We start from the raw sequence: 16,270 nt of genomic DNA, 5'->3' as shown, positions 1-16,270 counted from the left end.
AGACAGCGCTACGCCCCGGGGCGTGACCAACCAACAGCAACCACCACGACGACGTCGACGACGGCGGGTGGGCGGTTGGGCATGGCCAACGTTTATTATGGTAGGTTAGGTTCAAACAAGGTGGCAAACAGGCTCGTTAAAGTTAACCAAATAGGAAGCGAGCAGCGCTGCCGACGTCAAGGGAACTGGTTTGACGGGCTGGCTCCTGCGGCAGCGACTGAGGCAGCGACCGAGGCAGCGACCGAGGCAGCGACTGCCGTCAGTCGGCATATTTTTGGCTGCATTTATGAAAAGCGTTTACGCCCGCCAACACGCAGCACGCGCCCGCTTCCCAGCACGGAATTTCGCAGAGCTCAGGATCTGAGCGTCAGTTCAATTTGTCGAGCGCCGTTTAACGAAAGCGCGTCGCGTTCCACGAATCGAAAAGAAAAAATGTGCAGTGTGTGCGGCAAAGGAATATTTATTTATTAAAAAGTTCTTAAAATAAACATATTTGGAATATTTGTAATATATCGAAAAAAAAAAGTTCAAATAGTTCAAATAAAAAGTTAGTGCTCGCAATTTTCAAAGTGTTCAAATTGGCGCCACTTGCTCTCAACATGTCCAGTCACGAGGAGGATGAACACGAGCACGAGCACGGGCACGACGGGCACGATGGGCATGACGGACACGGCGACGATGTCGAGGAGCAGGAGATTCATGTCGATGTCGATTCCGATTCGCGCATGTCCTGCGGCAGCGGCTCAGATGTGGATATGGACAACGGCAGCTGCTACGATGAATCCGAAACTCCGCTCAGGTAACAGATAACAATCCGCAAAACCAATCAAAAGTTGCTCAACTATATCAAAAGGCCGTAGGGTATTGAAAGCAGAGTTTTATTGTGCCTCGAAAGAGGCTCTTTGTAGTTACACTCTGTAATATGAGAGGAAGAGAGTATATTGCTTCGCCAGCTCATGCTTTCATTTGATAAAAACTTTATCAACATGATCTTCAAATTCTAGAGTCAACAAATTTGACAGGTAGATTGCTAATTATCTCTCTTAAGGTACGATATATAAAAGATATGTATATCCAAAGTTTACTAAAGTCTATATATCCTACTAGTCACAGTTTGAAAGCCATTGCCCAGGGCTGACCCTATGGAGTTTTTTTTTATTAATTGTTTATTTATTTATTAGCCAATGCTGGTAGCTTTCAGGTTACCTTAACTTAAGAAATATTATCTTAAATAACTAACTAACTTAACAGAAAGGAGCTTAGTTCAACTATTTACATTATTTTAGGAGGAGGCCAGGTCTATAAGGTAGTTCTTTTTAAGCCTCCTTTTTCTTGGGCTTCTGCTGCCAACTTTCTTGCCAGGCTAACTCTATGCATTTTGAGCTGTTTTTGCAACGTGAACAGAGTATTGGGCAGTTAGTTTTACCTGTTTTAAGCGCTTGACAACTTTTAAGTCGCCTTATTCAAATTTGCTTTCGCATTGTCTGGCCACACAAAGCCCATTTGAATAGCTAACAAGTCCAATAAATGCTTTCATTCACATTCGACGCACCAATTTGGGGCTTGGCGTGAACAAACCGCTTAAACGCTAATAAATTGCCGCACAAGAAACTTCCTGAATTAACCGAGCGACAGGTAATGGCACAGGTGGGCACTGGCCCATAGGGTATTGGGAGTCTGCGAACTGGGAAGAGTCGACGACTCGATGATAAAAGGCACATTAGCAAGGCGCCAAAAGCGCGCGCTGATAACAATTCCCAAATGGGCTCCAAACGAGTTCAACGAGAGAGAGAGAGACAACGCCCCAGCATATTGGATTAACATTTTAATATAGAATGCGCCATAAAAAGCCTATAAAAAGCAAGTAAGAAACTGAAAGGTACACTAAAGAAAAGAAGAAGAAACTCACAGACAATACATACGTAAGAGACTGGAAGACACCCTAAATAAAGAAGAAAAGATCCTAATTAAAAAACTAAGTAAGAGACTGGAAGATACCCTAAATAAAGAAAAAAAAAACCCATAAAAAAATTAATAAGACTGGAAGATACCCTAAATAAAAAAGAAAACCCTAAATCTAAAAAGTTAAATATTCTTAGAATCGATTCACCAGGCGAGAACTATTTTAATCTTCAAGCTATGCTTTAGTAATAACGTCTTAGAATCGATATTTATCGATATAGAACCGATAAATATTGTAATACGGAAAATTGGTTGATATAGACGGACCTGGTTGGATGGGTTTAGTTCATCATTAGTTCAAGATACCCTATAAAAAGTAGTAAAATATTCTTAAGCTCGATTTACAAGGCGAGAGTTATTTTAAACTCCAAGCTATGCTAACGAAACCAAGCTCAGAATCGATACTTATCGATATTTGGGAACTGATAAACTGATCTTCGGCATGACTATTGCTTAAAGCCATTATACCCTCTTCAGACATTTTTAAAGGGTATGCCAGCGCTCAAGGGAATGCATAGAAACAACCAAGCAGATCGTCGAATATTTATTTGATTGTCTTATTTGTGTGTGGTTTTCTGAACAGTGTAGACTCGGTCGCATTTAAATCACTTTCCATTTGTTGTTGCTGATGAATTAAATGAGGATCGTGACTCGCCACGGACTGTGCGATGATTTATAGAACCGAAATCAAATGCCATTTGCATAATTACTTCATTTGCCAAGAGTCAAGCGAAATGTTACGCATACGCCGCGTTTAACGATGCCAGCAAAAAAACATGAAACATGATTTCTGCGTGTTACGGGCCAATACTTTGGTGCGTGTTATCTCTGAGGCTGGCAGCAGCAGCAGCAAATGGCAGACAAATGACAAATACACTCAGAGAAAAGCGCAGTTAATAAATATAAATATGATTCGAATTGAATTAAGAATGATTTTTGACTAAAGTATCTCCAAAATATTCTTAAAATACGCATAAATCAGACTCCTTTCAGCATTCGAATTGCAAAGGTTAAAAATAAGTTAAATATAAAATACTTCTTACAAGAATTTGCATACTTCAAAAAAGTTTAAGAATTTCGAAATAAAAATGTAAATTTATTTATTTATAATTTTAGTTATTTGTGACGTCTTTAAAGTTCTTATTTTCTGCTGCTGCTGCATTTGTCTTGTATTTTATGAATTCGACTCAACTTTCGACTTTAACTCTCAGTGTACGGCATATGCGTGCCTTTGTGCTCGCTCTTTTTCGCTCAGTGTACGGCACATGTGAGCGTGGGCAACTGGTCTGGGAAATGTTTAGTTTGCAACATTTATTAATAATTGGTTCTGCCGCTTATCATCGGGCGACACTCTCAATATTAATGAGACAACAACAACAACAATTTTTTGTAACTCTTGTTTTTTTTTTCCTTTTCTACATTTCCAGCGAATCGCTGCAATCGGAGCAGACGCGCTCCTCGTCCAGCGAGAATCTGCCCTTCAGCATATCGCGGCTGCTCTCCAAGCCCTTCGAGACCAACAACAACAACAACAACAGCAACAGCCACAGCAGCAGCAACAACCACAACAACAACAACAACAGCTCGGAGAAGGAGCTGCAGGAGCAGGAACAGGATCTGGCCGCATATAAGCTGGCCACCAGCATTGCCAATTCGACCTATGGAAGCGCCGCGGCGCTTTACAGCTATCCGCATCTGTATCCGTCGGCGGCGGCAGCGGCCGCTGGCCATGTGCTGCGTGTGCCGCCGCAGCGGACGCCGCTCACCTGGGCGCTGCCCCCACTGCATCATGCGGCGCTGGCCCATCAGGCGGTCAAGGATAGGCTGGCAGGTGAGCAAATGGACGGTAGCCCCAAACAAGCAGCTACTGTTTAACTGCGCACATGTGTGTGCGCATGTGTGTGTGTGTGTGCAAGTGTGTGTGTACGAGTCCAGCTTGGAGTCTGAGCCCTGGCTAATAAGCACGATCAGAGAAGTCTTTTAAGCCAACATGCCTGTCGGCATGTCATTCGTGCTCAGCTAGTGCCACACACACACACACTCGCACACACACACACACACACACTCGCGCACACACACACACACACACGCACTCCCCGTAAAGTATAAAAACATGTTTGCCTTCAAATGCACAATCGCAGCTTAAGTTAAAAAACCAAAACAGAAATCTTCGCCGCCCAGAAGCAAAAGCCAACGCGTTGTCCCCGCATTTGCATACGACTCTGGCTACCCCTACTGCTCCCCCTCCTCCTCCCGCTACGAATTCTCGTCTCGATCCTGGGTCTCTTCCTTAATTTGTTTACATTATGAGCTTCAGTTGTAGCTACAGGCAGCGCGAGCCGCTTAAATAATGAGAACGCGTTGATTTTATTACCCGTCCTCAGGCCCTTTATCACCTGTCATCCCCCTCCCCCTATGGACCCCTTCGGCTGTCAGTTGCATGTAACTCATATTTGCCCCACACACTAAAGCTGCTTAGCTGGCCGATCGCTTTGTCCGATTGCGAAACGGACTTTGCTTTTTATGCTCCACACATCCGCTCCGTTTCTTCTACTTCTTCTTCTTGATTTTATAAATTTTCTTTTATTTTTGTTTTTTAGTTATTTTAATGAGGCTGGTTTACATGACTTTTTAATTTCGCGCTGTGCACCCGAAAAGGAATTAATTACACATTGGGCGGTCGTCTAGTGAGTAGCTGCGGACTTGGCTTATTTATCGCCAGCATACCACACTTCAATGCGAAGCGCATCTCAACTGACATGGGCAGCATTTAATTAGGCTGAGCTCACAAAGAGAGCGAGAGAGCGCGCTGTAGCCTAACTTGGCCACACTTATGAGCCGCTGACCAGTTTCGTTTTGTCAACATCTTCGTCAGCCGCTGTCTGTTCTGAGTGTGAATGAGAGAGTATGTGTGTGCGTGTGTGTGTGTGAGTGAGTAAGCATGTGTGCGTGTGTGTGTGTGCATTGTGTCGCTTCGGCCTGCTGATAAGCTGGCGCCTTGGCTTTTTTCATTAACAAGACAAACGAGCTGCCGTAACAGCCTAACCCTTGCCATGATCCCCGCTCTCCCCGCTGCCCCCCCCCCCCCCCCCCCCCCCTCTCCCAATGCCCTCTCGCTCTCTCATATGATTAATAACCTTTGCATGTTAATTGGAATGCCGTTGGCTTTACGCTGACAGGCAGCGCAGCAGGCGCCAATTATTTTGGCAGCCCTTTTGCTGCAATTGCCAAATAGCCAAATATTTAAGTACACTCAACAAAAAAAATGTGTTCTCAGTTTCAGAAAATATTTTTAACACATTTTATAATTTGAATTCAATTTCTTAAGGGGTTTTAGTTTTACTTTTCGACATTTTTCATTAATTCAAATATCCAAATTAAAATTTTTTTTTTTTTCAATTTTCCTAGTTCTATGTTTGGCATAAAATTTGTTGAGTGTAACTTAATGCATGTTCCACACATTTTATAATTTGAATTAATTCATTTTTAAAGGGTTTTAGTTTTTCTTGTACCAAACACTTTCCATTTATTTAATTTAGTTGAGTGTAACTTTCGGCTAAATCGCATGCGACTTTAGCAAAAGGTCAAAGTGTAAATGCTTGAGTGTAGATACAAGTACTTGGCGCATATTGCGCATACACCATGTAGGTCGTTCTCGACGTTGGCCAGAAACAGCTTCAGCTCCAGCTTCAGCTAAGTCTCAGTCTCAGCCTCAGTCTCGGCCACAGGCGCCATCAATAATGCATGCTAAAAGCTTTTAGCATTATTTTACGTATTTCGGGAAGGCAGCAGCAGCAGCAGAAGCCGCAGCCCACAGACAGGTTGTGAGTATCTTTAAGATACGCCAAGAACTGAGCCAAAACATCATAAATAAGAGCAAGGCGTGCCAGCATTTGAAGGGCGTGGCACGCTGGAGGAGGGGAGGGGGGGGGGCGTTGGGTACGTGCTGGTAGGCCATAAAATTATGCTTACGCGAATATATATATGGCTGGAATCCTTTGAAGGAATCCACCATGAGCGCCTGCTTATGTGGTGCGATAAATGGCTTTTTATTGAAATTGATATTGCTTGAAATATTCAAATGGTTCAAATCCCCAAACGGCCAAATTTATGCCACACAGAGTGCAAGAGAGGGAGACACTTCTTGCCTAAAAAGGGTTCCTGGGAAAAGTCGCAATAAAAAACATGATTTGTCAGTTTAACACCCGCCATATACATTCGAGCATTGAGCATTTTTCCGCTCCCATTTCGGATTGATGGAAATTTCAGCCATTTTGTTGGCGTTTTATTGGCGCAAGGATGAAAGTTGCTTAAATCGACTTTAGTTTGTGTGTACCATAAAAAAATAAGGCAAGTTCTATAATGTGAATAGAAGTAACAAGTTTTATTTAGGATTTGCTATTAGAAAATTAAGAATTTTGGTTGGCCAACTTTTTACATAGTAAATGGTCACTTTTGGGCTTAAAAAAAAATAGACCAATTTATTTTTCAATAAGGTAATTTTTTGAAGCGAAAATATCTCTATCAGGTAGAATTGGGAGAATAAATATAAAATGTCAAAAAAAAAACAAGAGGTTTTAGTCGGGAGCTCCCGAACCCTCTTCTTCCAACATCAAATGCATATATATATTCTATTTTATGTTAACAATAAATTTGTTTAAATTTTTTGAAGATATTAAAATGAGCTTGACATACAAATTAAATTTCTGATCTTCTGGATTATGCATGGACATAGACTAACATTTTATTTGTATTCGTTTTTTATACCCTGAACCCATTAAAAATGGGTATAAGGGTATATTGTATTTGTGTAAAATCCAAATGTATGTAACAGGCAGAAGGAAGCATCTCCGACCCCATAAAGTATATATATTCTTGATCAGCACCAATAGCCGAGTCGATCTAGCCATGTCCGTCTGTCTGTCCGTCCGTCTGTCCGTCTGTCCGTATGTATGAACGCAAGGATCTCAGAACCTATAAGAGTTAGAGACTTGAAATTTTAGATGTAGGTGCTGCTAGTGCCTGAGCAGATCGAGTTTGTTTCCGATAATCGATAACTTACTCCGTTTCCCAGCAATCGATAAAAATCGATATCGATATCCTGTTTTTTGGGCAATTTTGGTAAATAATAAGAGCTAGAGTCACCAAACTTGACATATAGCTTCTAAAATAGAATATATATATGCATTTGATGTTGGAAGAAGAGCGTTCACGGTGTCCCCTAGTCGGGAGCTCCCGACTAGAACCACTTACTTGTTTTATGCTGGAACTGCTCGTGGAAATGCTCACATATTCAGCTAGACGTGTTCCATTCCATTTTCCAGCTCGGAAAATGCAAAGTTCTAGTCAGCTTCGAGTTCATGTTTAGCAAGCAATTGCCGTGACCTGTCGCATGTGACCCCAGAGAGACGTTGATCAAGCCGGTTTCCCAGTTGTCACCAGGAGGCGGACGGCAACGACATCGTTTTAATATTTGTTGTTGTTGGCCGCGGCTTATCGCAGCAAATAAACAACAACACGCAACAACAACAGAAGAGTCAGGTCTGGCTGGAATTTTAAAAGGTTCAGCGCCAGAGTCGCACAGTCCCTGCCCCTGCAACCATTAGGCGGCAGACTGAGCCGCAGTACCGTCCAGTCCAGACACTGGGTCACATAGGCATCCTAGGAAGCCGCGAGTTTATGACTCAACCCGAGGCGAGCCGGCTTTTGGCTTTGAATGAAATTGATGTCGCGTGCGTTGTCTGCAAAGACTCTATGATAAAGGTTAAAGATCGCCCTAAGACTTGGGCAATTAGTCGGTGACTCTCAGGTTCTAAATTGATTTCACAGCGGGCCGCGAGGTGCGACGACCAGGTAGCAGGCGGTTCGCTAAGTAGCCGCACAGGTGCCGGAAGCAAATATCGGAAATGGCTTGTTATCCGGCGGCCAGGTCTACGCCGTTTATTGTTAGCTAATTGCTCAGCCAGGACACACAGCGGGAGCATATTTAACTGCAATTATCAATATATTCCATTTAACCATTTAACTATTTTCTTTTCTATTTGCACAGCTGCCTTTCCCATCGCCCGGCGCATTGGACATCCCTACCAGAATCGCACGCCTCCGAAGCGAAAAAAGCCGCGCACCTCGTTCACACGCATCCAGGTGGCGGAGCTGGAGAAGCGTTTCCACAAGCAAAAATATCTGGCCTCCGCGGAGCGTGCGGCGCTGGCTCGCGGCCTCAAGATGACCGATGCCCAGGTGAAGACGTGGTTCCAGAATCGACGCACCAAATGGAGGTGAGCACAACAAAAATCAATATGCAAAATGTGCTGACAACTGACAGCCGACACCTGTACCCGCCCCCTTCCTTCTGCTGCAGCGTTTTAAACTACAAAATGCACAAAAGGCTTTTGTCTACAAAAAGAGAAAAAGAAAAAAGAATCGAGCTCGTGGGGTAAAAGGTTTTTCCATTATGCATGAGCACATTAAATGAAAAAGCGCCCCCGCTTTCCGTTTAGGGGTTGGCCATCCATTGGGGTTGGATTCTCCTGGTTGCCGGCCAAGTCCTTTGCAACGTTTAGCCATAATGAGCTAAAGGCTTTCACTAACCAGACGCTAATCACAACACCAAAATGGCTGCTATGAAAATATATTGTAATTAACTAAATAGTATAGAAAGAATGTTTTAACAATTATTTGCAGTTTGTCTGAGATTATGTAAACCCATTGGCATACGTTTCTACTTTCCCCTGCCCCTTACTTTCTTACGCAAATACATTCTCAGTTAACTCTTTGCTCTTTGTTGTCCAAGTTTTATAATATTTCCAGGGCTTGAATATGCTACACACAAGTAACAAATGGGCTCAGAGTAGCTCGAATAAATTGAACAAATATTTAAATAATTACGAAAATCCAACACATTTATTGAATTCTTTGCACCTAAATAACTGAGAGGTAACATTTAAATGTTTATACATGTTGCTCATGTAAATAATTTACTTAACATATATACTTAAACCATCTGTTGGTTTATCATTTTGATTTATGGCCCATTTCCGAGTAGCCTAACACAGAACATTTGCCATGCAAACGAGTACTTTCAACTCGCTGCCTTATCAAGCGAATACTCACTCGCCCCTACTTGAATACATATGAGTAGAAACGCATACACTCGAAGAAAAATGTGTTGGAATTTGTATCTTTTATACTCGCTAGCGACAGTTAACATTCCTTAAGCTGAGAACAAAGTTTTTTGTTGTATTTTCAATGAACATGTCTTGCACTTATTCTAAAATATATATATACATTGTATAAGGTTGAATTTATTTTACAAGCATTTTCTTCTAATGAAAGACTACAAATTATTTCTCTTTACCTACATTTGCGGCAGAAGTGCTATAGCTTTTCTCCGAGTGTATGTGTGTTGTCCTATAAACAAGTCACGCGCTTGTTTGTCTCGTAATTTAATGAGGCATCGATGCGTTCAGCGCATTTGCGTGTCTCAAATTGTTTTCTATTTCATTACTAGCATTAGAATTATAACAAAATATACCTCTATATATATATATACACATAAATCCTATGCAATTACCATTATAATAACGAGCACAAGCAAAACTTTTCAAAACGTGGCAACGCCAACGTCGCATGCACCAACAACAACAACAACAACACTTTTGAGGCGCGCTAATTGCCGCTTAGCAGGCCTCTGCTGCAGAGTCCGACAATGCCAGAAGCCACCCCCCCCCCTTTCCCCTTCTCCCTTCCCGCCTGGCTCTCACAGCTTATCAGCCATTTTGGACCTAGTTTAGCTCGTAAAAATTAATGATGTAAAACGCAATTTTGTTAACGGCAATGGCCACGGCTCGTTTGTGGCTAAGTGAAATGGCAACGGCATAATACATGCACCATGATTACACACACACACACACACACAGCTGTGTGTGTGCCTGATCACATAATTGCCTTAATGCAATGCTGCAAACTGTGCGCGCCAAAAGTAATTTGAATAATTAGCAGCGTTCAACATGGCGTATGAGTTATGTTCGCTTCGCCCAAAGATTACCAAATGTATTTTTCAATAAATTCTGTTTTTCTTTATCAAAAAAAAAAAATAAAACTGTAACCCGTTTTACAACAAAGGCAATGCGCTTGACTCAGAGGCTTTTAAATGCCAACAACAACAACAATTAATAATTAACAACAACAGCAACAACAACAACAATGTTCGACTGAGCTTGAGCAATTGAATGAAGTTTGTTGCCTGTCAATTTGACAATGTGTTTAGCGAAAAAGAAATAAACAGCAGAAGGAAGAGCAGGAAGGGGAGCGTGAACAAAGAAACAACAAGCAAGCACAGTTAACTGTCAGATGCTGAAGATTGAATACCCTTACTTCAAAAAGTTTAGGCATTAATTTCATAAAATTTGCATAGAATGTACATTTTGTTAGTTGCAGAAATCTTTATTATATTTCTTTTTTTAATACTTCTCTTATTTTCAGTTAGTTCAGTAGATCTATTTTCAAAAATGTTTTCAAAAATTATGATTTTATATCAAATTTTTAAAATCTTAAAAAATGTGAGCTGCTGAGCATTAAAACCTTATACTTATACTCACTTATTTATTGCGGAAATGTTTCTATTTACCTTTTTTTTAATCCTTTTATGCGTTACAAATACAATTTTCCGAAAATGTTATGAAAATTATGACTTTATAGCAAATTTTTTAAAATTAAAAATAAAGTTGTTTAAGTTTCAGCAAAACATGTACAAGACTCGCGATACGATTAGTTAAGATTTTTAAACAAATGAATTAGATGTTTATGTCAAAAGCTCTGTCCCCAAATGACAGCTATATAATGTGGTGAACCGACCAACTCCGACGCATATTCGCAATGCCTGCAGCAAAAATATGCATACTTGACACCCTATAAAGAGACAGACAGGCAAATTTGATGAATATAGCTATTTATTCTGATTAAGCACATATAGTACAAAGCGTGACAAAATTATAATACCCACTGCAAGGGTATAAAAAAGCAACTGCGGGCAAAAGGCAAATGCCGCACACAACAACAGATAGAGAGAGTGAGAGAGAGCGGGAGAGAGAGACAGTAAGTGAGAGGCAGGCGAAGAGCCAAGCATGCTGTAAAGCATTTGCAAAAGGCAAATGCCACACAGAACAACAGTTAGATAGCGAGAAAAAGAGCGAGAGAGCTGGAGAGAGAGAGTGAGAGCCATGCATGCCGAAAACTCTGTGATGCAAAAAAATGGCATGTCATTGCGCAGTGTCTGACAATGGGGCCAAACAAATGATGTTGTCTAACGGTTGTCTGCTTCGCCAAGTCCTTGCAAATACCGTGCATCCAGTAAAATTCCGAATGTCGGAATGTCGGTTAAGTTCTTAAGATATTTTTAAATTTAAATATATTTTGGGTACAGATTAACCAATTTTTTATTGTTATAACTTTTCGAGCTCTGATATATATAGGATATTCGAGGGTACAATTTGTACATGAATTTTGACCAAAAATACGGTTGCCAGTTTTTGATGCCAAATTGATTTAGAGGTCAAACCATGAACAAAAAGCCAAACCTTATGAAAATCGGATGAGATTTGACTGAGTTATGGGGCTGGGAAATTTTGACTAATGTCTTTATAAGTAATTTGAGGTTACAATTTTTATACTATAGAAGTAAAAAACTCTTAATTTTGAACAATTTTGTCACTTGTTTCTCAAATCAGTTCAATCAATATATACCATAGATCTTCACTTAATTTATCTGATTTGTGTTTCTTCAAATATTTTTGATCTATTTTACTTACCAACTACTCTACCAGAAACAATTATGATATGTGAATGTTCTTAAGCTTTTCCCCAAGCCAAATTGAATTGAAGTTTGGAATCAAGGGGCAAAAGAAAGATCTCGCATGCTGACCAGCTCAGAACTACAGGGTATCTACTGCCGCTCAAGCTGTCTCCTTTGCAGAATTTGCAGTGCCAGCTACTAGATGTGTGTGTACATAATTTAATTAGCAACTGGCACATAAATCAAGCTGCCGTTAAACCCTTTTTAATTACACGGCCATGCATCAAAAAGCCAAGAATCCGGCGGATTGTTTTGGGTGAGAAACTTGGCTTCGAGTACGAAAACTCGCACGAAATTAATTGCGTGGCATATGGAAAAGTTTTTGCTGTTGCTGCTGAAAGCTGTCTAATTAAAAATTTACACACGCACACCCACACATGCACACACACACACACACACACACAGTGTGTAAGTGTCCAAAAGAAGAAGAAGCAGCGGCAAACTTGAACCGCAAGGCAAATATCAATTTGGCAAAGAGCAAAGTTTTGTTTTGCGCCAGCAAAGAAAATCAAATGAAATTAATTACATTGGCAAAGAGCCTGTTGGCCATTTGGAAATTAACTTTTGGGCCACGTGTCCGCGTGGCCAAAAGGAAATCTTTTGTCTTGGGCGGCAAGTCCCACAGGACGCTAACCGGGCCCAATTAATGGCCCAGCTAAATTGTTATGTCTTGCCAGATAATTGCCAGAGGACCTTTTTACTTTTTTTCCCCTCAACTTTTGTCCTAATTTGTTGACATCGTTTGCGGGCGGATTTTAATTATCGGCCCCAAAGCAAAGCGTTTGAGCAGCTGCTAACAGTGCGACAATTGACTTGCCATTAAATTTGTGGCAACATTCATCTAAGCCACGCCTACCCTTCCACCCCTCTCCACCCCTCCCCGCTTCCACACCTGCCGACACCTTCGTGACGATTTATGCCTTGAGCTTTAATAAACATTTTAGCCTAATGTCTGGCCATTATTTATCGTGTTTAACAACAACAACAACAACATTTTCATCGCTCTGACAAACAGTTAACATTTGTAAAGCGTTTCTTGCATTTTCCATTTTCCGCTGGAAAAACTCTCGTGCGCCTGAAGATAAATTACAATCGTGGCGCTTGTCTCTGCTTCGCACAGCTTAAATTAAGCCCGCACACACTCACACTCACACACACACACTCGCACACATACACGCACTCACACACATTTGTTTTTGGAGTTTTTAATCAATTTTCGTTGAATTTTTCATGCGGTAGCTGTTAAAAATGCTCGCAGATAAAGCATCCAAAATGCCAGAAAGTAAAAGTGAAATACTTCCCATGCTATTATTCACTCGAACAAATGCCAGACAATGGAGTTACATTTCGACTACAATAATTCAATTAATGTGGCTTGCACAATGGGGAGTTTTGAATTATTTTGTTTGCCCAAACCAATAAAAAGTGTTCCACAAAGTTCGTTGAATAAACAAGTCATATTTTTATACCCAGAACCCATTAAAAATTGGTATAAGGGTATATTGTATTTGTGCAAAATCCAAATGTATGTAACAGGCAGAAGGAAGCATCTCCGACCCCATAAAGTATATATATTTTTGATCAGCACCAATAGCCGAATCGATCTAGCCATGTCCGTATATCCGTCCGTCTGTCCGTCCGTCCGTCTGTCCGTCCGTATGTATGAACGCAAGGATCTCAGAACCTATAAGAGCTAGAGACTTGAAATTTTAGATGTAGGTCCTCCGAGATCAAGTTTGTTTCCGATAATCGATAACTTACTCTGTTTCCAAGCAATCGATAAAAATCGATATCTATACCCTGTTTTTTGGGCAATTTAGGATTAGAACCTCTTACTTGTTCTATTAAATATTAACACTTTGTAATTTAAAAGGCTTGTTTTCATATCTGAGAATTTAACTATACTTTTACTCAAAGCTACGAGTTTTATACCAAAAGCGACAAATGAAAGGAAGTGAAAAAAAACGTACATGTAATTTGTAATTATTTTCCTTAATCGATATTTCTAATTCCGTAATCGATATTCATAAGTTACAATTCTTATAACCGATATTGATCTTGAAAGAAAATCGAAAACAACGTTGCAATATGTAAATATTAGCCTGACTTCACATTCTGCGATTCCATTAACGAATGTCAGAAAAATGTGGTTTCTTATGGGAAAACAAACAGGCAACATTTTTCACATTCTAAACAAATGAAAGAAATGTTGATAGTGAATTAGGCTGTATGTTATATATGGAATTGTAAACATAGCAAATATATGGGCTTGGGGGCAAGGGCAATACAAGGAAGAAAAGGAAGAGGTCAATAAGGAAGAAAATGTATACAATATAAATTTACTTTTAAGGGGGAATTGAGAAATTAGGTCTGAGAATGTTCAATTCGTATGCCAGTAAATAATTTTATATTTTCGTATAACCCAGAAACATGCCACAATTCGACTATGAAATTAATGAATTTTTAATCAGTTCGCATTTAAGTTACGAACTCATAGTTTGAATGATGACATTGCTGATGAAAGCCGTAATGATAGCATATTTAACTAAAATACAATAATGGCATGTGTGGGTCGCACACACACACACACACACACACACGCACACGCGCACACTAACGAGCCAAGTATTTAGGTTTGTAATTACGGGCCAAAAACTTTTTGCTAGACATCGTCGTAAGAACTTTATTAGATCATGAAATATTCAATATGGCGCGCGAAGGCAAAAACAACCCCACAGACAGAGATGCAATGTGTTTGTGCATGGGGGTGTGTGTGTGAGTGTGTGGAAGTGTGTGTGTGGGGGTGTGTGTGTGGGGGTGGCCACAATTAGAGCATAAATGCTGCGCAAACGCGAAAGATGAGGGCAAGGGAAACGGAGAAGGAAGTGGAAAATGGGAACTTGGAACTGGAAAATGAGCTGGGAAGAGGAAGAGAATTATAACTGCAGCAGCAAAGGGCAAAGTGCAAAGTGCAAAAGGCCGTGTTGCAATTGCAGCTGAATTATTTATGGCCAAACGTGAGCGAGTTATTGTTGTTGCTGCTCAGCTTAAATCCCATTTAAGCGCAACATTTAAAATGTAATTTTACCAGGCCAGGCCAGAATCGAAATTAATTTTCAATAAACAAAAGCGAAACAATACGGGGTTGTGGGGGGGCGTGACTGTTGGCAATCAGCATATTTGATTTGATTAGTTTTAAATGGTCTTAATAAGCCGCCCACATAATGACTTGATGAGCCTACCCTCACTCCAGCTCTCTCTCTCTCTCTCTCTCTTGCTCTCTCTCTCTCTCGCTCTCTGAGCTAAATTGCTTTTCGATAATGAATATGCACATTAGCCGATGCCAAATTATAGATAAGCCTCATCAAATCGTATTATGCCCTGACTAAAAACTGGTATTGTCTTTTTTTTTTTTATTGGAATAACTCTGCTAAAGAATGTCCCATTTCGGAATGATATAATAATTTTGGACTCGTACGGATTAGTACTACAGATTGACATTCTAAAATTTTGACCAAATTTGAAAAAATAGCAAGGGGTTACATCACGTTTTTTCTCAAAATTGGGATCGGTTCGAAAATCAAAACTTTTTCGTTCATTTTTTTGGAATATCTCGAGTAAAAACTGTCTGATTTTGAAATGTTATACCTTTTTGAATTCGTGGAGATCCCTACTATTGATTAACAATAAATTAAATCAACAATCGAAGGGTAATTTCAAAAATGTTGTCAAAAATCGGTTAGGCTTAGATTTTAAATTAAATCAACAGTCGAAGAATTGTTGGTTTCTTGGAGACACATATCATATCATAACATCGATAAATATACATTTGGAGACATATTTTCTTAACTACTAGAGCTGAAAAAAAAAGAATTTAATCTTAAGTGCAGCCTGGTATATATAGACTTTTCTCTACACCAAATTTAAGCCCTGAACATTTCATAAAGATCGGACTACAAGCACCGAAGTTAATCAAGAACTTGTTCTGCATTATGTTTGTGTTTTTGTGTTAGAAGAAATATGGAATGTGGTTTAAGGCAGCTCGAAGCTGAGTCTCTCCCAGTCGAAACCGACTAAAGTACTCTTGCTTTTTATGCTCTATTAAATTTATAAATTTTTTAATCATGTGCAGCTTTTTAAACTAGTTTCTCTCTCGCTTTTCTCTTCGCCTCTTTACAGACGTCAGACGGCGGAGGAGCGCGAAGCTGAGCGACAGGCGGCCAATCGGCTGATGCTATCCCTGCAGGCGGAGGCCATTAGCAAGGGCTTTGCGCCGCCGGCGGCGCCTCTGAGCTCCCAATCCGGCGTGAATGGAGCCCCGCTGGCCGCGCTGCACGGACTGCAGCCCTGGGCGGAGGCGTCGCATGCAGCGGGCTGCTAATTGTCAAATAGTAGATCATATATATATATATATAAAGTATGTGTATAAGGTTTATTTGTGATACAGTTTGCTTT

At 40.5% G+C, this 16,270-nt stretch overlaps 1 protein-coding gene across 1 annotated transcript; it reads left to right on the top strand.

Annotated features, from left to right (window-relative positions):
- The first annotated feature begins 599 nt into the window (after window positions 1–599).
- On the top strand, window positions 600–16,196 carry LOC115759575 (T-cell leukemia homeobox protein 3). The gene is made up of 4 exons (XM_030700542.1): window positions 600–799; window positions 3,390–3,793; window positions 8,012–8,240; window positions 15,995–16,196. The coding sequence occupies exons 1-4, from the start codon at window positions 600–602 to the stop codon at window positions 16,194–16,196; spliced, it is 1,035 nt and encodes a 344-aa protein (XP_030556402.1).
- Window positions 16,197–16,270: the final 74 nt, after the last annotated feature.

The sequence above is a fragment of the Drosophila novamexicana genome, unplaced genomic scaffold, assembly GCF_003285875.2.
Source record: "Drosophila novamexicana strain 15010-1031.04,08,12 unplaced genomic scaffold, DnovRS2.1 tig00000308-arrow-arrow-pilon, whole genome shotgun sequence".
Taxonomy (NCBI): Eukaryota; Metazoa; Arthropoda; class Insecta; order Diptera; family Drosophilidae; genus Drosophila; species Drosophila novamexicana.
This window is presented reverse-complemented; position numbering and strand designations above follow the sequence as displayed.